At 40.8% G+C, this 26,387-nt stretch overlaps 1 protein-coding gene across 2 annotated transcripts; it reads left to right on the forward strand.

The window, feature by feature from the left end:
* The first annotated feature begins 1,114 nt into the window (after nucleotides 1–1,114).
* Nucleotides 1,115–25,650, forward strand: abhd18 (abhydrolase domain containing 18). 2 transcript variants are annotated; one of them, XM_085788587.1, is made up of 12 exons: nucleotides 1,115–1,226; nucleotides 2,043–2,127; nucleotides 3,477–3,577; nucleotides 4,659–4,734; nucleotides 5,506–5,618; nucleotides 9,123–9,261; nucleotides 10,193–10,282; nucleotides 14,482–14,583; nucleotides 16,557–16,753; nucleotides 20,017–20,153; nucleotides 21,400–21,562; nucleotides 25,293–25,650. In XM_085788587.1, the coding sequence occupies exons 1-12, from the start codon at nucleotides 1,135–1,137 to the stop codon at nucleotides 25,348–25,350; spliced, it is 1,353 nt and encodes a 450-aa protein (XP_085644713.1). In that variant the 5' UTR covers nucleotides 1,115–1,134; the 3' UTR covers nucleotides 25,351–25,650. The 2 variants fall into 2 exon arrangements, with proteins under 2 accessions (XP_085644713.1, XP_085644714.1); XM_085788588.1 differs by having other exon boundaries at nucleotides 20,020–20,153.
* Nucleotides 25,651–26,387: the final 737 nt, after the last annotated feature.

Consider the following 26,387-nt stretch of genomic DNA (forward strand, 5'->3'; position numbering starts at 1 on the left):
CTAAACAGAGCGCGAGAGATGAACACACACACACACACACACAGGGGCAGAAGCGCTTCTTTCTCTATTTCTTATTTGTGATGTTTTATTCTTGAAAAGTGGGTTATGATAGCATCATATAGCCCAGTGGTTCCCAAACCCCAGGGGTCCTTGAGAAGGTTCAAGGGGGTCACCAACTTTTTCTTGAAATTTTACCACTTTTTTCTAGAAAAATGTTTACTTTTTTTTATTTTTTGAAATTTTTTTTCTAAAATTTTTTTAAAAGATACATTTTTTTTTGAGAATTTTTACCATTTGTTCTAGAAATGTTTAAATGTTTTTGGAGAAATTGTACCACTTTTTTCCCAGAAATATCTCTATAATATTTCCAAAAATTCACGCCATTGGCCCTGATTTGAACATACAGTACATTGACTAAAAAAGTAACGTCCTTCATCCTCAGAAGAAATATTTGCATATGTCAAAATTTTGTCCAATGGGGGTCTGTGGTCTAATTTGTGTCAATTTAGGGGTCCTTGGTGTAAAAAAAGATCGTGAACCACTGATATAGCCTACCACTAGTTGTGGTTTTAATTGCAGTTATATAAGCAAAATGTTGTCTGGGAGAGGGGTACTTGTATTGAATTTGGGAAAGGGTAGGCTACTCAAGCCAAACAAATATCTATTGTATGATTATAATTATTTCTTAGATAGAAAATCGGTATCAGAAAAAACGGTTTTGGCAGGTCAGACCTCCTTAAAAACCGGAAATCAGTATCGGCCAAGAATTTAGCAATCGGTGCATCTCTATTAATTAATTAATTGTTTTGATATCCGTGCGGCAGAGACATGAGCTGATGTTGAACTATCCCTTTAACCTTAATGTGTCCAGGTACCAGCAGCTAAGTGGACTGTTTATTTAACCTTTAGCTCAGTGTAGTCCGCCCTAACAAAGGTAGGTATGGCCGTGCTGAGCTCTGAGCTCTTTGTAAGCCACCGAAGCCAAAGAACACCTGGCTGACGCACATTGTTGTTCTTCTGTGATGCCAGATGCTGCTAGACTAGAGAGAGTTTATTTTCTGCTCATTCTTTCTTTCTTTCTCAGTCAAGTGTGTGTGTCTCTCTCCCGTCCCTGTAGATGCCAGGTGCTGGTCCATGGGTGTGAGCCGACTGGATGTATTTTACAGACGGCTGCTCCTCACCAAACTCTTCATTGGAGGATGGGGGAAGCCTGAAGACCTGAGGAGGTATGGAACACAAAACACAACAAAACACAGCTGTCCAAATCAGGACATACACATGTCGTTAGCCTCATAGCATAATTGCCTAAGTCATTTTTTGGCCAAATTGAGATATCTGCCTAACTTTCCTCTCCTACCACTGCTGCATCACCTTGCCTTATTGGCTATGTCCTCAACCAATCAGAACACCTTTTAGCGTCCAAAATCACTATCTGCCTAAGTCATCTTTTTGACTTTGCTTGCTAGAAATTGTGTTTTTTCTTTTTTTCCCGAAAATCTTCAAATATGACTTAGGCAATTATGCTATTAGGCTAACGATATGCACTTAACTCCAGCCCGTCCTGGGAATAAACTGTGCAACATATCAGTCATTAAGGATTTCATGTTATCTGAAGCAAGTTGATATAATATATAATATATTGTCATTATTTATTATAATTAAGACGTTTTGATTTCAGTTAGAATCAGGGTCAGGGTTTCAGGACAGCCACAGCAGCCATGGCCGTCGTCATTAATATTCATCGTATAAATACTCAGCTCAGAATGAAATTCCTCACATATTGGATGATTTTTTTTTCAGTGTGTTTAATTTTCACTGGAGAAATTTCAAAATGATGTGATTTTTTTGCACTAAAGATATTTTTCTCTTTACATCCAGAGAATATGGTTTGTAGCTTGGGGTTTCTCTGCAGCACCACACACAGTGCTCATGGTGTTAACAAGATGCATCAGTGTTGTGACCGACTCTAAAAGAACAACTCTAATACTTCATTGATAAATGTTTTTTACACTCCCCTTGTTTTTCTTGTTTGTGTTTTGCAGAATCTTTGAGTTCCGTAAGCTGATTGGAGACAGAGAGAGGTGCAAGGCCCTGGTGCCTGAGAACTATCCAGTTTACATCAACAAGGTACTCGCCCTGCTCTCTCCGCTCACCACTCTACAGGAAGCAATATTTTTTTTCGTAGGATAGGTCCGGGAAAGTCCCGCCTTTCCCGCCTCTGATTGGCTAGATGGGCTCCATTTTCGACTCTGATTGGCTAGAAGGGCTCTCGCCTGATTGGTTGTTTGTTTTGGCTGTGAAACGGCTGTGAAACGCAGGCTGTCGGCCAAGTGTTATAGACCGAATCTCCTTGTTGTTTACATTCTACTTCCGGGTAGAAAACCAGCACGTAATTTGAATGAGAACAGTAGTAACGAACGAGAGTTTAGCTATATATCATATTTTTCACGCCCTATCACCGTTTAGACAAATCTGAAATGATTGAAGAAACATTACTATTTCTGTGTGTGTGTTTTGTGTTGCTATGTGTTGTATTTATTCAGTTTGGGGGAATCACAGTGTCTAGAAAGCATCAGTGGCTCAGTGACAGGGACAGCTAACGGTAGCTAAGCTGACGGTAGCTAAGCTAACGGCGGTAGCTAAGCTAACAGCAGGACGTCAGCTGTTAAAACCCTCCCGTTGTGGGACACGACATGAAACTACTCCAGTTAGCTCAGTCATGTTGGAACTCAGATATCCGCTGGAGAAAATATTTTTTCATGGAGCGTTTATTGAGTCACTGAGTTAATAAAGTTAAACAGGTAGCTAACCGTTAGCCCAGCTAATCTATGATAACTATGACTAATTACAAAAATGTGCACACGTAAATAGTAATGTTTGTCCAATCATTGGTTTCATAAACTTTACAAACATCAGATTAGTCTAAACGGCGATATAGTGACGTGAAAAAGTAGATATATATAGCGAAACTCGTCCGTCACTATTGTTCGAATGCTGGTTTTCTACCAGGAAGTAGTTGTAAACAACAAGGCGATTCGTCCTATAAGCGCCTAGATCTACCTGGACCCTCTCTACTTATCTGGCCTGTCTACACTCTACCTGGTCTTTTTACTAAACTTAACCAACTCCTTTCTTCATCGCCTAAACCTAAACCAATGGCACAATTACACTTCTCTCAAACTCAAAATGAAAACTTGGAATATAAATTTTAAAACTATATTTTTCGGAATGTGAAACCAGCGGGGATCGAACTCGGATTCACCACACCGCAGGCGAAAACGCAAACCGCTACGCCATAGCATCTGATCACACTTATATCTTCAGTTGGTGTGTATTTTAGTTTACTACAGGAGAACTCATCCAGCCAATCAGAGGCGGGGAAGGTGGCACTTTCCCAGAGCTATCCTACGAAAAAAACATTGCGTACAGGAAGTGTTTCTTGTTGGAGTCTCACTGCTTTGCCTGTTTGTGTCCAGACAGAGGAGCACTCTGACTGTCTGATCCACGATGGCTTCTTCATCTCTCCTCTGGAGCACTTGGTTCCAGGCATCCTGCCAAAAGAGGCCGTCAAAGCCAGGTAGCTACACCATGTGACCACGTGGTCCACTCCAGCTACAGTAAGGCCCAATCCCATTTCCCCCCTTGGCCCTACCACTTACCCCTACCCCTCCGTTTTGCGCGTTCACGTGTAGGGGTAGGGGTGTCCCAATCCCCGTTAGGACAGAGGGGTAGGGGGAAGTGGTAGGGCTACATACCCCTCCAAACGGAGATTTTTCAGAGGCACACTCCAAACGGAGGGGTATGAAAAGTTTCCCAGAATGCATCTTGTGGCAGCCGGCAGCGGTGGCTGTAAAACGAAAAGCTGTTTTATTTCTTGCTGTAGCGCTGTTATTACGTCACTTTCTTAAAGTTTTAATATTTTTTCTTGCGAGAAAGTAACTGTTTAGGTCCCAAATGTGCGGTTAGTTTACCCAAATGACGGCGGTTTAGAAGTTTGCTCCGACGATTTTTCGGAGAAGTGAAGCTCCAGGAGGAGCGGCTCCTCACAGAGGCAGCAGCCGGTCTGCAGAGCTGCTCCGCCGGCCAAACTACGTCCTCGTCCCGGTCCCGCCGGGAGAGAAGGCGGTCGTTAATTAACTTATCCGCAGGTTTTTAGAGGTTTACCACCAGCATGTTAAATTCATTTTAGCATTTAAATGTTGCTCTCATTGATGAAATCTGACAATTGTGGCAGTAGCATTAGTTATTTGGATGAAAAGTGAAGCTTAGACAGAGGAGCCGGCAGCTGCCTCTGGGCTCTGTGTACAGAAATCACCACATTTACATCAGTAAATAAATGTTTTACAATGAACCGATCAGTCTGCATTAAGTTTTATCTTATTTTATTAAGTTATATGGAACACGCTATTTGATTTCTGGCAAAAGCTCGCCGCATCAGCTTACGTAAAAGCCAGTGAGACTACGTGATGACGTATGTGACTGTTGAAGTGGTGTCCCAATTCGGAGGGGTTGACTTTCTACCCCTACCCCTTGTAGCTCCGTTTCAAGGGGCGAGGGGCAAGGGGTAGGGGTAAAAAAGAGAAATGGGATTGGGCCTAAACCTTTGTCTGTTGATGACTCATGATGTGTCTGTGTACTATTATGGTCTGTTGTTGCAGGTTTCAGTTCATAGTTCCCAGGAAGTGGCAGAAGAACAGACCAGTATGTATCCACCTGGCCGGGACTGGAGACCACGTAAGACCCTCGACCTCCACAAGACCTGATTAGCAGGATGCACTCAGTCTGCACTGTCTCAAGTATTAAAGGGATAGTTCAACGTTTTGGCAAATTGGCCCATTGCCATGATCCCTATAGTCATAGCAGTAGGTTTGTTACCTTTATTTGTCGGTTATTATTTTTAGAACAGCGGAGCGGAGCCGTGAGCTGCTCAGAGCTACGCTACGGAGGCTCATTATGGGATTTCTTGGTTTCCCTCATCAAACTCATCAAATACACAATCCAACAACTCCACAACGCTCTGGTGGACAAGTTGTGACCTGCACATTCACCACGCTATGAGATAATAACACAACGTTACCACACAGAGTTGTTTTAGAGGGAAATACAGAGACTGTTGATGAAAAACTGTCCCTGAAGGCAACGCGCATCAGAGGTTTTGCATGAATTTCCCTCTAAAACAACTCTGTGTGGTAACGTTGTGTTATTATCTCATAGCGTGGTGAATGTGCAGCTCACAACTTGTCCACCAGAGCGTTGTGGAGTTGTTGGATTGTGTATTTGATGAGTTTGATGAGGGAAACCAAGAAGTCCCATAATGAGCCTCCGTAGCGTAGCTCTGAGCAGCTCACGGCTCTGCTCCGCCGTTCTAAAAATAGCTTGCACCGACAATTAAAGGTAACGAACCTACTGCTATATAGACTATAGCAATCATGGCAATGGGCCAATTTGCCAAAATGTTGAACTATCCCTTTAATGACTGTTTGTTCTCTGTGTCTGTGTGTGTAGTTTTTCTGGCGGCGGCGGACACTGATGGCCCGGCCCATGATCAAAGAGGCAGGAATGGCTTCACTGCTTCTGGAGAATCCTTATTATATCCTTCTGTTGATTGTCACCTGTCAGTCCTGCTTAGTCTCGCTTGCCAGACCCTCCTCCAGGAAAGAAGGAGCAGTCCTGCTGGACACCCCCTGATAGACCCTGATACACGCTGCCTGCAGTGTTGCACTTAGAAACACCGTTTGGATTGCACAAACACTCATTGTTTGAGTACAGAGTGTGTGGGTGTTTATAGTTCATGTAGCAGCAGCGAGTGCAAAGTGCAGCTAGCTGGGTGAGATCAGGTACGAAGGAGTATTAGGGCCAGCCAAAAAAAAAAAAAGCAAGCAAGCAAAAAAAAAAAAATCTGGCACAAGAAAAAAAAAAAAGTCAAGTGAAGAAAAAAAAAAAAATCTGGCACAAGAAAAAAAAAAGCCAGGCAAAAAACCCCCAAAACTGCTGGCTTGACCACGTACCACAACAAAGCGACAAGCGACTGACTGCTCCATGACAGCAGCAGAGTGACAGACAGGCTCTTGTAGTAGTATTTGTAAATACTACAAATACTACAGGAGAGGAGATAGTATTTGTATTTGTAAATCAGGGTATCCGCGGAGTCTTGAAAAGTATTAATAGGTGATAAATCAATTTTGGGAAAATTAAGACCCTTAAAAAGTATTAAAAAGTCTTTTCACGACTTTATAAAGTCTTAAATTTTGAAGGTATTTTTTTTTCTGAATTAGCTGTCCAAGAGTTTGAGTCCTAAAAAACATTGTGAAAGTGTATTTATTTGTTTTATTAAAAAACAAAGATGAACCGGTACATAAAGTGTCCGAGTAGTGAAATGGTACTCGGATACCAAGTCGAGCGAGTACTCGGATATCGGCTGCAACCCTCCTGGAGACTAGATCAAATGAGTTGAGGCACATCTCATGACTGTCGTGATTGTTGTTTTTGTGTTTTGAGAGTGGAACAATGTTTTTGTTTTGTTTTTTTGATAAACTTTGCCTTTGATTTATTATCCCAGCCTATTATGAATTCTGTAGCATCATAGTGGTCTATAGTCTTTATCACAAACTAGAACTGTTCAGTTAAAAGTGTCACTGATATAAATGGTTACAGCTTGAAGTGGCGGTGAGGTGTTAAAAAATATTGAGAAGGTCTTGAAAAAGTCTTAAAAAGGTTTTAGAATTAACTTCAAGTTTCCTGTATAAACCCTGTAAATACTACAGGAGGAGGCAGAGACCTGGGTCGCGGTGGTCTAGTCACGGAGGTGTCTCCAGTCACGTTTAGTCATGCTAAACGTTAGCTCATATAACGTCTCTATGTAACTTATAAATGATTGTGTGTGTGTGTGTGTGTGTGTGTTTGTTTTGGGGGGGGGGGGGCAGCCATAGATATGGGGGGGGACAGCAATGAAGAACATGCATTGCTGATTGCTGTAGGCTACGTTAGCAGCAGGGGTTGGACACGGAAGTGATTCGTGTTTTCATTGTCATACTCCGGCATTGAGTCAAAGTTAATCGGCTTTATTGTTCACTTTTATGGCGCTGCAGAGTTTGGCAGCCTGTCTGTCACTCTGCTGCTGTCATGGAGCCGACAGTCGCTTCTCGCTTTGTTGTGGTACGTGGTCAAGCCTCTGCAGTTTTTTTTTTTTTTTTTTTGCCTGATTTTTTTTTTTTCTTCTTGTGCCGGATCTTTTTTTTTTTTGCTTACTCTTTTCCCTTGCACTGGATTTTTTTTTTTTTGGCTTGCCCTAATACTCCTTCGTAGATCAGAGGACGATGATGTTTGATTCAAAACATTTCAGCCAGTCACGTCACCGGTCTCGTCCTTCTGAACCAGCTGATTCAGCCGCAGCCAAACATGACAACAGGCCACTGAAGGAGCAGATGAAGTCTAGATGTAACGCACTATTTTGCTCTCTAAGAATTAAACATGTAACACCACTTTGTAAAGAGAAGGAACAAACAACGGACATGGTGTAATGTCACTGCACTCTGACCTTGCCCTCTTCCTTATCAGGCTTGTGTTTCCATGCTTTGGAAGCTAACACCTGATGCAGACGATAAGAGGCTGTGTTGGTGAAAGCAGATCAGGGATCAGTTCAGCTCTGTTATCTAGTCAAATGTCTGTGTTATCTTTGCTGCCTCTGTGAACATGTGTCTGATCCTTGACTGACCCTTCACATGGCTACCGTAAACCCAAAGACCAACTGTAAGTTCAACCTGTCACACTCTATATTGACTGTATGAGTTTTTATTTTCAGACAAGTAGAAAAAAAGCAGCTCTTTCTTTTTTAAATGACAAGTAAATGTAGAAGAAAAAGCAAAAATGCTACAAGCTGCGTAAATGTTACATTTACAGTTTAATGAAATAACTGAAATAATGACTTCATGTGTGTGTTGCCTACGAGAACTGTGAGTGTAAGTCTGAAACTCTGGTGGCCCCTAAGAAGAAAGTATAAACATTAAAGGTATATTTTAACATTTTGGAAAATTCGCCCATTGCAATAATCCCTATAGTTTTAGAGATAAAAATACACAATCCAACAACTCCACAACGCTCTGGTGGACAAGTTGCGACCGGCACATTCACCACGCTATGAGATGATAATGGAACGTTATGAGATGGAGTTGTTTTCGCAGCAAATGCGAAGCTGGTGTTGTGCGACGGGAACGTGCATCGGCAGTTTGGGATTTACCTCAAAAACAACTCCAACTTTTGATGAGATATTTCCTATTTTAGAATCTGTTCTTTTACTTATACTATGCTTTTTTATTTCTATTAAGCACATTTAATGACCTCTGTGTTTGATGAAGTGCTACACAAATAGGGTTGCAAATGAGGGGAAAATTTCCAGTAAATTTCCAGAAACTTTCCATGGGAAGTTAAGCTGGGGAATTTTGGAAACATTCCAAATTGGAATTTGGGGATTATTGGGAATTAAGTGGAAATTGGGGGTAATTTAAACATAAATGTAAATATTTAGTTTTGTCATAAGCAGACATCCATGCAAAATAATACAATTAAAAAACATGACATTTCAACAGATTTATTTGTGAGTAGAACTTTATCAAGTTGTAATTCTTGTATGAACAATCAATTATTTTACTGAACAACAAAAACATGAATGTTGAGTAAAATATTACTAGGTCCAAATAAAAACTGTGTTTTTCCTGCACTTTGAGGGGCTGGAAAAAATTATATTATAGCGAACAATGGAACTGTGTATTTTTTTCAGGTAAAACCTCTTTTAGGCCGTGAAAATAGGCCGTTTCTTTGGGTCTGTTCACAACACTGTATGTTGTAAATCTCTGGGCAGGGCTATTATGGGCTGGCGTTGCTAACGGGAGGAGTGCAGAGAGTCTTCTACTGCAATTAAAGTACTTAGGGGCTATTTGTAGATCACACAACCCCACTTTAAAAAAAAATGCTACTATCCCTTTAATGCTGTATTTGATTTGTCCTCATAGGCCACCGTACAAGACTTTTAAATCTCTATTTCAGAGACTTTAATGGCTTCAGTTATTAAAGCTGAAATAAATGCAGTCTGAAGTGAATGTAAACATCGTGTGTGTGTTGTTCAGGAGGTCCAGTCTGAAGAATGTGTCGGACCTGTTTGTGATGGGAGGCGCTCTGATCCTGGAGTCGACAGTGCTGCTCCGCTGGCTGCATGGAGAAGGATACTGGCCTCTGGGAATGACCGGCATCTCCATGGGAGGATATGTGAGTCCCCAGAGCGGCACACACACACACACACACACACAGTCTTTTTTATCAAAGCTGTCATGATCCTTACATATGGGCTAGAAAAAACGCATTTCTTTAGGTATCTTCAAACCAGGTCTTATTATAACGATCAGATAAAACCACTAGAGGAAAGTGAGACCAACTTAATCGACATATTTATTGACATGTACAAAAAAAAGGACAATAGAAAACTTGTTTCAAAACTGTACTCCCGTATTCAGTCTATTAAGAAACACTCAACAGATAAGATTAGATTAAAATGGGAGAAAATGTTGGAGGAAGTGTGGTGAACAGCTAGCAGACCATTTTCATATATTCTGGAGCTGCCCAGCTATTCAGCCATATTGGCAAAAGATCACGCAAGTAGTACAAAACATTTTTGGTGATGAAATTAATAGCTCCTTTTCTACAATCTACCTGGGTAACATTGCACCCCATATATTGGAGCGAGACAAATATCTTTTAAAAATACTATTAGCAGCTAGTAAGAAAACCGTAACTCTGAGCTGGCTGCAGGCCGCACCTCCAGCAGAGTCAGACTGGATCAATATTGTGACTAATACCCAAAATATGGAAAGGATGAGCTTTTCGTTAAATCTACAGACTGATAAATATTTGCACTATTGGGAAAAATGGATTGTGTACATGTCCAAAAGCGACGCTCATTCATTGAACCATCATTGTATTTGTAACTCCACCAGTATAACGTTTGAATGAATGTATTGTATAGGTGACCAACTGTTTGTTCTATGTCTTTCTGTATGTTGTTTATGTTCCTTTTATAAAAATAAAGTACAAAAACAAAAAAACAAACAAAAAAAAGCTGTCCTGATCCTCTGAAGTAGATGCCCAGAGAATGAGATGGGGTTTTTCATGAGCTGTGTTGTTTTTTTTCCTCTGTGTCCAGATGGCGTCCCTGGCAGTAACAAACTGGCCAAAGCCCATCCCTCTGATTCCCTGTTTGTCCTGGTCCACCGCCTCCAGTGTCTTCACCACGGTAACACACGCTCTGTAGTTCCCACACAGTGACAAGACATCTAGTTACCAGGTGACATCATCAAACAGTGTAGATGGGATGATGCAACTGTCTCTCCTTCTTCCTGGTTGTTTGGAGCCGTGACTGGTCCAATGTGGTCCCACTCTGACCCACTCTAAATCTATACTTCTGTGTTTCTAGCAGTAGAAAGTGTCAGGTGGTATTATAACCATTTTAATGTTTCAGTTTTGATTTGATTTGATTTGATTTTTTGATTTGAAATTCTTTATTCAGTCACATGACACAATAGCTACAAACATTATCGACAAAATAGTGACTGAAAAGGCACAGGCAGAAGCATATTGCCTGTCCTACATACCAAATTAAGCTACCCAGCATTCTTACAATATAAAAAACAAACAAACTTACAATAAGAAAAAACAAAACAAAACAATAACAACTAACAAACAAACAAGCAAACGAACAAACTAAACTAAACCAGAGAAAAAAACAGAAAAAAAGGGAACCAATAAGGTTACCAGTACTTAAGTATATTGTAGTAAATACATTTTCAAATAACAGAGAAAAAAAAGAAAACAAAAAAAACAAAAACAAATAAACATCAACATTTGTAGCCTTCAAAAATTGCCCTGCATACCTTTTTTTTTGTAAACCGAAAATGAACTGCACATTCGTAACTGTTCATAACTGTTAACCTTTTGAATCATTATGAACAGTAGTGTTCTGTATTTGAAGGAATAGACCGAATCTCCTTGTTGTTTGCTTCCGGGTAGAAAACCAGCACGTAATTTGAATGAGATCAATAGTAACGAACGAGAGTTTAGCTATATATCATATTTTTCACGCCCTATCACCGTTTAGACAAATCTGAAATGATTGAAGAAACATTACTATTTCTGTGTGTGTGTTTTGTGTTGCTATGTGTTGGATTTATTCAGTTTGGGGGAATCACGGTGTCTAGAAAGCATCAGTGGCTGCAGCTGACAGGGACAGCTAACGGTAGCTAAGCTAACGGTAGCTAAACTCCAGTTAGCTCAGTCATGTTGGAACTCAGATATCCGCTGGAGAAAATATTTTTTCATGGAGCGTTTATTGAGTCACTGAGTTATTAAAGTTAAACAGGTAGCTAACCGTTAGCCCGGCTAATCTATGATAACCATGACTAATTACAAAAATGTGCACATGTAAATAGTAATGTTTGTCCAATCATTGGTTTTATAAACTTTACAAACATCAGATTAGTCTAAACGGTGATATAGTGACATGAAAAAGTAGATATACATATAGCGAAACTCTCGTCCGTCACTGGTTTTCTACCCGGAAGTAGTTGTAAACAGCAAGGCGATTAGTCCTATAGTCCACCAATGTCAGTGTTAATTAGGAATATAGCAGCAGATAACTGTAAATAAAATTAGCTGGCCTGGCATGTAACTGCTATAAAACATTTATTACATTTAGCTATTGACCAAACATCTAAGTCGGCACACTTAGACTATTATTCAATGATATGGTCTCATGTGACAGCCAGGCAGCTCAGAATAAAGCAGCTGTCCTCTGCCCATACCAAGCAAAGGGACACTGATTATGGTCTGGTTCATTGTAAACAGCTTTAGTAAAATTATTCTCATTAGTAATTAAGTGCTGAATCAAGTCTTGGAAGCTCATTTCCTGTTCCTTTGTGTAGAACAAAAGAGACCAGTCAATTATCAGTCAGTGGTGGCATGAATTCATGACAGAGAAAAAAGTATCATATAAAACAGTGCATTCTTACGACAGAGTATTAGGGCCACATTGAGGGAAAAAAAATCACAAACTTTGAGAATAAAGTCGTAATTTACGAGAATAAAGTCGTAATTTTATGAGAAAAAAGTCAAAGTAAAATGGAAGTAGGTCGAGACGAGAAAAGGTGAGCGCAGGTAATGTTCTTGTCGGCTAAACGTTTATTAAACTGTTCTGCTCACTGAGCAAACCTAGGTTTTAGTTAACCTACAGGTTAACGTTTGTTACATGTTGTTTAAGAAGTCGTACAGAAAATGTATTGATCTGTTGTGATCAAAGCAAGGTTATTATTGTTTACAGAACGTATGTGTTAATCATTTGTGATCATGTTGTCAAGACACTGGATTTCTTGAGGTCACTTGCAGATGTTTGTATGAAGAGATTTTATTCTGACTGTTTACTTACTTGTGAAGTTATTAAAAGATATGTTTGACACAATTGTATTTAAGTCGTTTTGATGAAAACAGGCATCTGCTGAACATTTCAAAAGTTAACTGATCAGTGATGGAATAGAATTGACTACCTAAACTTAGTTGCTGCACTTGTATATTGTGGTACATGCACGTTACATGAGTATTTCTATTTCACCACTATTCAGGTTTTATTTTACAATTCAGAGAAAAATCCAGTCATTTCCCCCTCCACAAAAGCAGCGACTTCCTCCAAGTCCGTCTGGTGATTTCTCCGGAAAAGATGCATTTTCTTACATATAAAAAGTCCTAATAGCTACATATGATTATATGATGCTGATGTGCCAAAAGATTAAGTATCTCCTTGTTTGTGTACAACTCCACAAAATCCTCCACGGCCCTCATTTTACCAACTGTCTTCCTATAAAACAACAGGTTAGAATATTATGACTTTTTTCTCATAAAATTACGACTTTTTTCTCATAAATTACGACTTTATTCTCGTAATATTATGACTTTATTCTCGTAATATTATGACTTTATTCTCATAAATTACGACTTTATTCTCATAAATTACGACTTTATTCTCATTCAATAACAAATATTGTCACTTTCCTGTAAAAAAAAAATGTGTTCACACTTTAAACAGGTCACTTGTAGACTGTTACATCCATTTAAACTTTGGTGGCTCTCACTAGTTTACCTTCTCATTTCCCATCTCTGCATACAGTCCCAGCTGCTTCATGCTGACTGCAGCCAGCAGTGCAGTTGAGCTGCAGCAATCACATTTCAGATATTGCAGTTTCTAGTTGTATTTGAATGTCTATTTTTAGCACTGTTGGCCTTGTTTGCCCCTGACAGCACGTCACTGCTGTGTGCATTCATCCACGGCATGCAACTCTCACTCTAACACACAGTGACTTACTAAAGCACTGGAACGCCGCAAGATACCGTTACACACTCATATTATATAGCATCTTTGTTGTACACGTAAGGAGGGAGGAGAAAAGTAATGCTATCCTTTCATGTGGGAGAGAATGGGTTCAAAAGTAGCCATGAAGCCCTACAGCAAAGACAGGTTTTAAAGGACAATTCCGGGCAAATTCAACTCAGGGGTGTATTTTCCTATTATTTTAGGTCTAAAAGAAGGAATCTGAAGATTTTCAGTTTAATCGCTCCTGTTTTGCGGTAGTTGTGTCTGTCCCCACGTCGCCACGGCAGCAATGAATGGGAGCGGATGCAAGTTCCGCTGCTTAGGCTGTTTCCATCCCTCAAAGCCACAGACAGCGTCAGATGGAGACTCAAACATGCAGCCAGAAGTTTATTTACTTCAAGCCGACATGTTTGTAAAACTAGATCTAATTCAAAGTCTCCCAGAGTCTCGCGTGAGACCCAAGTTGCCGCTCGGTGTGTTCAGGTGCAGTGGGAAAAGCTCCCGTTTGTGTCATAAACACAGGAATATCAACTCTTTACTTGCTTCAAGTGTACATTTTTTTCCACAGACAGCGTCAGATGGAGACTCAAACATGCACCGAGAAGTTTTTTTTACTTGAAGCAAGTCAAGAGTTGATATTCCTGTGTTTATGACACAAGCGGTAGCTCCCACTGCATGTGAACACACCGCGCACGGCAACTGGGTCTCGCGAGACTCTGGGAGACTTTGAATTAGATCTAGTTTTACAAACATGTCGGCTTGCTTGAAGTAAATAAACTTCTGGGTGCATGTTTGAGTCTCCATCTGACGCTGTCTGTGGCTTTGAGGGATGGAAACAGCCTAAACAGCAGAACTTACATCCACTCCCATTCATTGCTGCCGTGGCGACGCGGGGACAGACACAACTACCGCAAAACAGGAGCCATTAAACGCTTAAATGTTAGGAACATACAGCCCCGAGTTGAATTCGCCCGGAATTGTCCTTTAACTGTCATTTAGGATTGTAGCCAGTGGTGCTCTGTGTGATGGTGTGTGTGTGTGTGTGTGTGTGTGTGTGTGTGTGTGTGTGTGTCCAGGGTGTGCTGAGTAAAGCAGTGAACTGGGCCGAGCTGGAGAAGCAGTATGCTATCAACTCAGTGTACGAGGAGGAGATCATCAACCTGTTGGAGTACTGTGGGGTACGTTGCCGTCGGCAGCTTTCTTACACATTCCTTACTTATTCACCTTTTTCTCCAAACGACAAAACGGTTTTGCACTTCCGGCGGAATTGTATGTTTATGTTTCCATGGCTTCAGTCGTTGTCATAGTTGCGGTAAACGCATGGATCTATTAAAGGGATAGTAGCATTTTTTTTTAAAGTGGGGTTGTATGATCTCCAAATAGCCCCTAAGTACTTTAATTGCAGTAGAAGACTCTTTGCACTCCTCCCGTTAGCAACGCCAGCCCATAATAGCCCTGCCCAGAGATTTACAACATACAGTGTTGTGAACAGACCCAAAGAAACGGCCTTTTTTCACGGCCTAAAAGAGGTTTTACCTGAAAAAAAATACACAGTTCCATTGTTCGCTATAATATAATTTTTTCCAGCCCTTCAAAGTGCAGGAAAAACACAGTTTTTATTTGGACCTAACCAACTCACGTATCCCTCCGCCCAGGGTTAGCGCCCGCCGATCAGCAGTTGGTTAGGTCCAAATAAAAACTGTGTTTTTCCTGCACTTTGAAGGGCTGGAAAAAATTATATTATAGTGAACAATGGAACTGTGTATTTTTTTTCAGGTAAAACCTCTTTTAGGCCGTGAAAATAGGCCGTTTCTTTGGGTCTGTTCACAACACTGTATGTTGTAAATCTCTGGGCAGGGCTATTATGGGCTGGCGTTGCTAACGGGAGGAGTGCAGAGAGTCTTCTACTGCAATTAAAGTACTTAGGGGCTATTTGGAGATCATACAACCCCACTTTAAAAAAATGCTACTATCCCTTTAATGCTGGCTTTTAACATGAATGTCCATTTACTGTACAGTATGTGGTATCCATTGTAATGAGTAGGTAGCAGATTTTTCAATCAAGCAAAAGACATTTTTTTGAAATGTGATTTTTCATGTTGGCATTAAAGGGATAATTCAGCTTTTTTGAAGTGGGGTTGTATGAGCTACAAAGCCCCATTAAAGGGACAACGGGGAGTTTTGGAAAGCAAAGTGTTTCCACACTACATTTCCCATGAGCCTCCGTGCGCACAGTAAAATTCTTGGACCGGCGCAAGACGGATGAAAGCCAAAACATTTGCCAAGAATGTTTTCATTCATCAAGAATGAAAGTCAGAGGTTGGAGGACGATCAGATACCGTCGTAGTTCCGACCATAAACGGTGATTCGGCGGCGTTATTCCCATGACTCGCCGGGCAGCGTCCGCAAAACCGAAAGTAGGAAATTCTGGCCAGCTCGCCCAGCATTTCCACTGCTAATAATAATAACAAAATAACGATAAGGACAAAATGATACATTAATCGAAAATTGACCCATTAACATTAAGTGTTGGTAACGTAGATTCATCCACATTAATTAGAGACCTTCCTACTGCATCTAGTGTAATTATTGGGCATTTATAGCTCATACAACCCGACTCCAAAAAAAGCTGAACTATCCCTTTAAACTACAATATATTTATTGCTTGTTTCATCAGGACACGTTCCAGATCTTCATAGATCTTAATTGATTGAAATTTGTTTATTTGGATAAAACCCCTTGAGATGTATCATCTCGTTTTCGAGGGGGTCCAAACATATAGACAAACATCGATTCAACAGACAAACATGTTCTCAACAATATAGAAAAACAAACAGACAAATAAACAAACAAAACAAACAAACCAAAAGACAAAAACAATAGTACAAACAAGGACAAACCACAGTTATTGTAACTACATTGGGACAAAACAAAACAACCATAGTAGGGCCACAAAGGTCAACACTGGGACTAAAATGACAGTATATAATGATTAGTAACAGATCAACAAATCAGAAATGCATCTTCAGTGAAAACAGGAACAGATAAACATTTGGAGGAACTAAACTGTCCATTGATAACAAACACCGGTACATTTCAGTGACTCTGGAGGAAGCTCTCCCTCTGATGTGTGTGTGCTCTCATCCATCAGGCCGATTCCTTTAAGATGGGTCAGGCCATCATGAAGAGCGGCGATCCTATCGAACATCTGCTGGGTCTGTCTGGAGCAGACAAAGGGGAATCTGTGGCTGGCCATGGCTTATTGTTTGGTGGAGGAGCTGGAGACAGAGTCGACCATTTATTATCATCCGTCAACAGTAGAGGAACGGGCCTGGACTCTCTCCCAAGGTAAACAAGAAAATTCACTGTGAATAAAAACTTCTCAATGTCTCATGCACTTAAAGGTATAGTAGCATTTTTTTAAAGTGGGGTTGTATGATCTACAAATAGCCCCTAAGTACTTTAATTGCAGTAGAAGACTCTCTGCACTCCTCCCGTTAGCAACGCCAGCCCATAATAGCCCTGCCCAGAGATTTACAACATACAGTGTTGTGAACAGACCCAAAGAAACAGATTTTTTTTGCAGTCTAAAAGAGGTTTTACCTGGAAAAAAAATACACAGTTCCATTGTTCGCTATAATATAATTTATCCAGCCCCTCAAAGTGCAGGAAAAACGTTAAGATTAAGATGCTTTTATTGTCATTGTATATCATACAACGAAATTTCCATTTGAGGCATTCCCAGATACCCATAGCAGCATTTAAAATAATAAAACACAGTTTTTATTTGGAGCTAACCAACTGCTGATCGGCGGGCACTAACCCTGGGCGGAGGGATACGTGAGTTGGTTAGGTCCAAATAAAAACTGTGTTTTTCCTGCACTTTGAAGGGCTGGAAAAAATTATATTATAGCGAACAATGGAACTGTGTATTTTTTTTCCAGGTAAAACCTCTTTTAGGCCGTGAAAATAGGCCGTTTCTTTGGGTCTGTTCACAACACTGTATGTTGTAAATCTCTGGGCAGGGCTATTATGGGCTGGCGTTGCTAACGGGAGGAGTGCAGAGAGTCTTCTACTGCAATTAAAGTACTTAGGGGGCTACTTTTAAAAAAATGATACTATCCCTTTAAAATGTAAAAACTTGGAAATGTTCTATGTGTAACATCCACTTTTACTCAAAAATACACCTGTGACTTTCCTCTTACGTTCCACATGCTTCAGTGACACAGCACATTCTAAACATAACATTGGTAAGATGAAAAGAATGAAACACCTAGTCATTCTGTACATACTGTATGTCTCGCTAAGATACTATAGTCTATAATTAGGGCTTCTAGCACATGGTTCTGATAGATGCCAGTGTTATTAACCCTAACCCTATTGATAATTGCTTGCTTATGTAGATGCATATTTTTTTGGGTGTGTCAGTGTTGTATGTTGCAGATGCAGTTAAAGACTCTCTCTGTCACTTCTGCCTCTCAGCAATCAAAATAATAACTAAAGCTGAAGATAAAACACAGCAAGCAGACCGTCCTGGTGCAAATAGTGGTAAAGAGTAAAAGGCGGTCCAAAACCGATGGGTCCGAGGCACTCTGAGGTGTAGTTAAAAATCCTTTATTTTACAGGGATCAACGCGTTTCGACTGAAACAGTCTTCATCAGGATCTGAACCAACTGATTTGCACAGGTGTTTTAAATCCTGTGTGACTGATGAACAGGGCCGTTGCTAGGAATTCTGGGCCCCCTGAAAGAATACTAAAGTGGGCCCCTCCCCCTAACTTTTCCACTTTTTTTTTCGTATTTTTTTTTTTACGTATGTATTATCATTTTTTATTTAGCCTTCTTTGTTTTGATGCTAATGCAGCATTACACTGCAAAAACTCAAGTATCTTAGCAAGAATATTTGTCTTATTTCTAGTCAAAATGTCATTTCTAGTCAAAACAAATCTCATTATACTTAAAATAAGACACATCATATTAAAAGTAGCTTGTTTTTAGACACTTTTTACTTCTTTCAAGCATATTTTCACTTGGAATAAGTAGAAAAAATCTGATAGTGGAGCAAGTTTTTCTTCCTTATTACAAGCACAAAAAACTTACTTTCACTGGCAGATTTTTCTATTTATTGTGAATTTAAGTGAAAATGATGTAAAAACAAGTTAATTTTTAGGTAATGAGTCTTATTATAAGTGGAAAGAGATTAGTTTTGACTAGAAATGAGACATTAGGACAAGAAATAAGACAAATATTCTTGGAAAGATGTTGAGTTTTTACAGTGTACTATGCGTATTAGTCAGGGTCTTACGCAGAATAAATCAGTCATACAAAGATTAGACTACTGGGGTTTTTTATGGGCCCCACTGGGCGCTGGGCCCCTAGAGTTATCATCACCTTTCTCCCCTATACAACGGCCCTGCTTGCACTTAGTCTTTGCATGAATATAAATTACAGAATCATCTGCATATGATTGAATTTCACAAAGTAAGTCATTGCACCTGTGGGCCTGCCGCTCTGCATCCCACCAACAGGCCGGTGGCTGTGAGTTGTGTGGGGGACATGAATCCTGCCAACACCTGCCTGCAGGTATACGAGGACCAGCTTCCTATAGGTCGTAGACAAAACAGGAAGTGTTGTTGCTGATGCAAAACCTGTTGTAGTTTGTCATGCGTGTTAAAGGGATAGTTCAACATTTTGGCAAATTGGCCCATTGCCATAATCCCTATAGTCATAGCAGTAGGTTCGTTACCTTTAATTGTCGGTGCAAGCTATTTTTAGAACGGCGGAGCAGAGCCGTGAGCTGCTCAGAGCTACGCTACGGAGGCTAAAGGAATTTCTTGGTTTCCCTCATCAAACTCATCAAATACACAATCCAACAACTCCACAACGCTCTGGTGGACAAGTTGTGACCTGCACATTCACCACGCTATGAGATAATAACACAACGTTACCACACAGAGTTGTTTTAGAGGGAAATACAGAGTCTGCTTGCTGAAAAACTGTCCCTGAAGGCAACGTGCATCAGCAGTTTTGCATGAATTTACCTCTAAAACAACTCTGTGTGGTAACGTTGTGTTATTATCTCATAGTGTGGTGAATGTGCAGCTCACAACTTGTCCACCAGAGCTTTGTGGAGTTGTTGGATTGTGTATTTGATGAGTTTGATGAGGGAAACCAAGAAATCCCATTAGCCTCCATAGCGTAGCTCTGAGCAGCTCGCCGCTCTGCTCCGCCGTTCTAAAAACAGCTTGCACCGACAATTAAAGGTAACAAACCTACTGCTATGACTGTAGGGATTATGGCAATGGGCCAATTTGCCAAAATGTTGAACTATCCCTTTAAATGACTTTACAGTGTACCAGCAGGACAGCATGGTACACTTCCAAGAATATTATTGACCCTTTGTCAGTCCATGTGTCTGTTTACATTCATGTGCGTGTGTGTGCAAGCGGTTTAATAGTTTAATCTCACACTGTTATTATCACTTATTTCACAGTGATGTTACAATTATATTTACAATTTGGATGACCTTGTTAGGATTTTCATGCTGCTGCTGCAGTTACCAGTTGCTCCAGTGACACAGTTTGATATTTTATCTTTTTATTCTTCTCTTAGAAGCTTTCAGGCCAACAACACACTGCACAGGACGAAGACTGATCGGGCCAAATGCTCTCGGCCATCACTGCACAGAGAGTCGATAAGCTTCATGAAGGGAGTGATGGATGAATGTACACACATGGCCAACTTCTCTGGTGAGTTCTTTTTCCCTCCTCTGTTGTAAAAAAAAATCACTTCCACACCAGCACATTTAAAAAAAATAAAAAATCTCTGTTCAGATGTAAACGCGAAAAAAAAACGCTGTACATTGCAGCCACACCAGCAGGCGGAGATATCATTTTAAAGGGGACATATGGAAGTATCACTTTTTGAGGCTCTTTAAAGGGGACATATTCTGCTCATTTCTGCTTCTTGACATGGTACCTTGATGTCTAAAAGTAATGTTAGTAACATGCTTTGGTCAGAAAAACAGCTGGGTTCTCTACTCACCAGTTTCACAGCGCTGCTCTAAACGGTCGGTTTATAATCTTTGCTCTGGTAGCTGAGGTAACCATGGTAACCATGAGAGGGAGGGCTTGAATGTTCACATTAAATTCACATTAGCTCTAAACTCTGTAAATATATCACTTTATCGACATTTCAAACATTTTAAGGTGAGAAAGTAGCCGTTTAGATCAGCAATGTGTCGTTAATTTGTCTAATTACCAGCTGTTTACAATTTTGTTAGGACGAATTTGGCGCTACTCAAGCTAGCCGTTGTGACCAACGCGCTTCCGGTTACTTTCACAAAATAAAACACCTGTTGCCCTTTACACACAGAAAACCATGAGGATAGAATTTGTGCTTTTACTTTGAAACAGGAAGCTAACCTACCCTCGATGTAGCTAGCTTGAACCAAAATAAACCGTCTTTGCTTGAACCCTCCGTTTTGACCGATCTCGTCCCGTTAGCGGCATTTGACCGCTCAAGATGCCTTACCGGAGAGTTTTGTCAGCTCTGAGATGAAGATCGGTCCGTTTAGAGTTGCTGAAGAGTTTCTCTGATGACTTTAGGTGGAGGCAGGCTAACACTACCCATACACTTCCAGCGTTTGAGCTAAGCTAATTAGCGGTGCACCAGCTCTGCCCGTAACTCCCTTGTTACTGCATGCACAGTCGAAAGGATGGTGTCTATCTGCTGGTCATGGACTCGGGAGTGAGGCAAGACACGGAAAAAGAAATTATGCTTATGCTAATTGCCCAATATATATAAGTTAGCATCCGGCAGTTTCTGAATACTGGGGACCCGTACTATCTATTTCTAACATAAAACTTTGGGGTACTCAACATTTCCGGGTTCACAATGGGGCCCTATGGGCTGGCAAGTAGACTACAACACTTGCGTGTCATTTGTCAGTGTAAACAAGTATCATAAAAAGGTATATCTGTCCCTGTGTCCCAGTCCCTGTAGACACCAGTCTCATCATCGTGGTCCAGGCCAAAGAGGACGCCTACATCCCTCGTACAGGAGTCCTCAGTCTGCAGGAGATCTGGCCCGAGTGTGAAGTCAGATATCTGAATGGAGGACACATCAGTGCATACCTGTTCAAGCAGAACGTATTCAGGTAAACCGCTGACTTAAAGCAGAGCAAATCAGATGGGAGGTTGTGTGTGTGTGTGTGATGTAATAGTCAATTTGATCTTAGTAACACACACTTGACTGTCAGTGTTGAAGGTGTGTTGTTTTGGAGGAGTAAAGGGTCAGTCTGCTGAGACCAGAAGCGCAGACCAGCAGACAGATCAGAGTCTGCTAGCATAGCATAGTTAGCATCTTTTACACTTTTTCTCAATTGCTAAGACACATTTCTTGAAACCTTCTTCCATCCTTTTCTGCAAACTGTAAACACAAAACCCAGTTTTCAAACTACAATCACAAAACCTCTGACTCTTCTTGAAAGACCAAACTATTGCCTCAAAACAGTTCAAACAGCTCAAAACAAACACTGTTGTCAGATCAGACCCCGAGCCAATCAAAATGAAAAACACTACTGAACATTCATTACACACAACATAGAAAAAAGGAAAACACAATGATCAGATCATAAAGATGTAGAAATAATCTTTATGTTCACAATAGGAAAATGCTTTTTGCAAAACAAAAATCTGTTTAGCCCTTCTAGTAAAAAAAAATTCTAAACAGGAGCCACATAACAACTAGAAAACAATATCTACTGTACAGGTCTTCATTCTACAGGGGGTCAGGACACAGGACTCACCTCTCTGATTGTTTCTATAGTGAAACTTCAACAACCAGGGCTTCTGAACTGGTTTATACTGGTTCCTTCACATCATTAGCTACAGTGTGATCAGTTTTGAGTGCTGTGTTTACAGTTTAGACTCCTGTGCTTTAAAGGGATAGTATAATTTTTTTAAAGTGGGGTTGTATGATCTCCAAATAGCCCCTAAGTACTTTAATTGCAGTAGAAGACTCTCTGCACTCCTCCCGTTAGCAACGCCAGCCCATAATACAGGGTGTCCGCGGGGTTTTAAAAAGTATTAAAAAGTGATAAATCAAAAAAGCAAAATTTAATGGCCTTAAAAAGTGATAAATTTGGTCCAAAGGTATTAATTTTAAAGAATAGGTATTATTTTTTTTCTTTTGGACAATGACTGGTTTTATTTTGATGAAATAGGCGTAATAAAATAAATAAAGCATTACTTGCTTGCGCCGCTACTTCAAAAAAAAGGAATGATATTGACGTCATATCAATTCATTGTATTCATTGGCCGCTAGAAATCTAAAATCGTCTTCGCGCGCATAGTTGTCAGGCGGATAGAAGTGCTAGTGAATCTCTTCGGATTTTAGCGTGTGGCAAAACGTTTCGAATATGGGAAAATGCAAGTTTGCAGAAGACTTAAATTGAGATGACAGGCGCCTTGATGTAGCCTATGTGTATGTCAATGTAGATGCACGTCACGCGCCGCACATCCGATGTGCTCTTTTTTCATGCATTCGCGGCTCACAGCTCCATGAACCTTCTACCGCCAGCCCGGTGTTTAGTCGGACCGGGTCCGGGTCTGCTCCGTTTGAAAGGGCAGGAAGCCCCGAAGCGCTACAGATACAGACACCTGCAGCAGCTGCAGCTTCTACTGAGAGCTGAGGTCAGATGGAACGCACGTGAGACACAGACCGACGGTGCAGATGTGCGGACATTGTTGAAACTTTTCACACTGATGTAAAAAAAACAAAACATATATATGGCCTACCACTGTGTTCTGTGACGGTAGAGACAGAACCAGGTATTTATTTAAAGAGTTAGTGAGGTGAGTTGGGTGAGGGAGGGAGGTGAGGAAGGAAGGAGCGAGGCAAACTGGGTGAGGGAGGGAGGGGGGGAGGGAGGTGGAGTGAGGTGAGTGAGTGAGGGGGGGGGGGGGGGGGGGCCGGTGAGGGTGGGATCAGGGGAGAGAGGCTGGTGATTGAGAAAGGCATGATAAGATATTTTATTTTTGATCAAATGTTCCTGATGACTTATGGATGATGCCCTGTTGTGCAACCGAGTCTCCTGGGTAATGGTAATGATGTAAGTAAGTCTTGGATGATAAAATCTATGTACATGTCATAAAATCTTTCTGATTGATACTTGGTGCAACTCGATGTCGTGGTGGTATTAAAAAAAATCTGAAGGTAGTGAAAAAAGGTATTAAATGGTAGTAAATTGACTCAAAGATTTGTGTATATACCCTGTAATAGCCCTGCCCAGAGATTTACAACATACATTGTTGTGAACAGACCCAAAGAAACGGCCTATTTTCACGGCCTAAAAGAGGTTTTACCTGAAAAAAAAATACACAGTTCCATTGTTCGCTATAATATAATTTTTTCCAGCCCTTCAAAGTGCAGGAAAAACACAGTTTTTATTTGGACCTAACCAACTCACGTATCCCTCCGCCCAGGGTTAGCGCCCGCCGATCAGCAGTTGGTTAGGTCCAAATAAAAACTGTGTTTTTCCTGCACTTTGAAGGGCTGGAAAAAATTATATTATAGCGAACAATGGAACTGTGTATTTTTTTTTCAGGTAAAACCTCTTTTAGGCCGTGAAAATAGGCCGTTTCTTTGGGTCTGTTCACAACACTGTATTAGGGTTGTACGGTATACCGGTACTAGAGTGGTACCGGGGTACTAACGCATTTAAAACGGTACCATACTGCGCTTAGATGGGACCGGTACTTTCATTTTGCGCCGCCGGCAGCGGTGACGTCGCTCCGTGAAGTCGCCGCATTGTAATTTGAGCCGCAGCGAGCGAGTGAGCGAGTCACAAACGAAGCAAGGTGCTTTTTTAAATTACCGTTACAGCGCCACCTGTCCATGTGCCTGTGTTGTGTGTGTCTGTGTGTGTGTGCGCGCGCTGCGCGCGAGAGAGACTGCCGCCACAGACTCGTTAATTAATGCAAACACTGCTGGTTAATAAGTTTCGTTTTTACCGCGCACCACCACTGGCATGCATAGTCTCTCTCTCTCTCTCTCTCTCTCTCTCTCTCTCTCTCTCTCTCTCTGTGAGTGAGTGAACACAGCGAAGGAGCGCTACGCAGAGATGAATTAACGGAACGATATTGCGTTGGTGATGGGGGGGGGGGGCGTTCATGTTCATGTTTGAGTAACATGAACGTTTGTTTCATTATATAAACTACTGATAACAATTTCTCCCAAAAATTACAACTGGTCAAAATAACAAAAAAGGATGCAGTGTTTTCAGACCTCATGCAAAGAAAACAAGTTGATATTCACACCACTAATGTTTCAATTTAGGAAGAGTTTATTAATATAGATGGAATTTTAATCCTGCAGCAGCAGTGACTGTTTACTGATTAACTGATTATTTACTGATGCATAGGTTATAGTTCTAAGATTTTCTATTAAAATAAAGCCAATAATGACATTTTTTGTGTTCTCTTTTTATTTGGAAAAGTACCGAAAAGTATCGAAAAGTATCGAAAAACATGTTGGTACCGATACCGGTACCAAAATGTTGGTATCGTGACAACACTACACTGTATGTTGTAAATCTCTGGGCAGGGCTATTATGGGCTGGCGTTGCTAACGGGAGGAGTGCAGAGAGTCTTCTACTGCAATTAAAGTACTTAGGGGCTATTTGTAGATCATACAACCCCACTTTAAAAAAAAATGCTACTATCCCTTTAACATAAAAAATACAAAAAAAGAAATAGGAGGGAAAAATCAACGATTTACATAGAAAATGAAAGATAAAGATTGACAGGTCCAGGAGTACCACCAATCTTGACTAAAGAATGATTAATGATTAATGATGAATGACTGTATATCTGCTTCATTTCCAGACAGGCCATATACGACGCGTTCAACAGATTTTGCCTCAAATATCCCGACCTGCACTAATGGAGTCAGCCTGAAGCCCCGAGCCTGAAGCCCCGAGCCTGAAGCCCCAGGCCTGTCCACACACCAGAGGCTGCAGCACCAAGATGACAGGCTGTGTGCCTTGGTACCCACAAACTAACAAATATGTTGTGAAGGTTTCCCGCCAGAACACTTAGATTCACTCTGGACCACTGGACACTGAGCAGTCCCTCCAGTCCAGAGATGAACACAGTATATGATAAACACCAGTACTGACTAGGATATATCAGGAATGTAAAATATGACAGATATGATAATAAATGAGAACAGATTTCACAGTGATTTATAGTCCTTCAGATTTTTGATAAAATTTATGATTGACTGAATTTATTCGTACTCAGTATTTACTGCTCAGACAGTGGCACAGTGTGTATTTTTGTCTTTACAGGACCCCACTGCTGTGTTTCAGCCTTACACAAATCCTAGGCCAGTAGGACCCACAAGTATTCTGGGCTGTGACCCGGTCTGTGTGTCATCATGTCATTGATTATTCAGAGGCAGCTCTTCATGTTTTGGGTTTTTGGAGGACGTTTTGACTCTTGGGTCTTAACCTATAGATTTATATGAACCATTTTCTCTTCATCAAGACAGTCGATGCCGGCTGGATTACACATTTTCTTTTCAAATTGTGCAGAAATGAATGGAGGAGCGTTGTTTTGGTCAAGTGATTTGTAGTGAAACCAGTGGGACGGTCCTGTAAAAACCTGCTGAAGCCGCTTTCCTGCAGCGTCTCTCCTCCATCCGACAGTGGAAACTCTTTTATGACCCTTTGACATCACAGCAGGAAGCTGAGGTTAAAGGGATAGTAGCATTTTTTTAAAGTGGGGTTGTATGATCTACAAATAGCCCCTAAGTACTTTAATTGCAGTAGAAGACTCTCTGCACTCCTCCCGTTAGCAACGCCAGCCCATAATAGCCCTGCCCAGAGATTTACAACATACAGTGTTGTGAACAGACCCAAAGAAACGGCCTATTTTCACGGCCTAAAAGAGGTTTTACCTGAAAAAAAATACACAGTT

The sequence above is a fragment of the Trachurus japonicus genome, chromosome 10 (genome assembly GCF_045865225.1).
Source record: "Trachurus japonicus isolate A0001 chromosome 10, Traja_1.0".
In the NCBI taxonomy this organism is placed as follows: Eukaryota; Metazoa; Chordata; class Actinopteri; order Carangiformes; family Carangidae; genus Trachurus; species Trachurus japonicus.

Bases quoted from the DNA above. Each gene is read 5' to 3' on its own strand.
- abhd18 (XM_085788587.1), top strand. From the start codon at position 1,135: ATGGGTGTGAGCCGACTGGATGTATTTTACAGACGGCTGCTCCTCACC. The intron at 3,578-4,658 runs GTAGCTACACCA...CTGTTGTTGCAG, and splicing joins AAAGAGGCCGTCAAAGCCAG to GTTTCAGTTCATAGTTCCCA. The intron at 20,154-21,399 runs GTGAGTTCTTTT...CCTGTGTCCCAG, and splicing joins ACACATGGCCAACTTCTCTG to TCCCTGTAGACACCAGTCTC.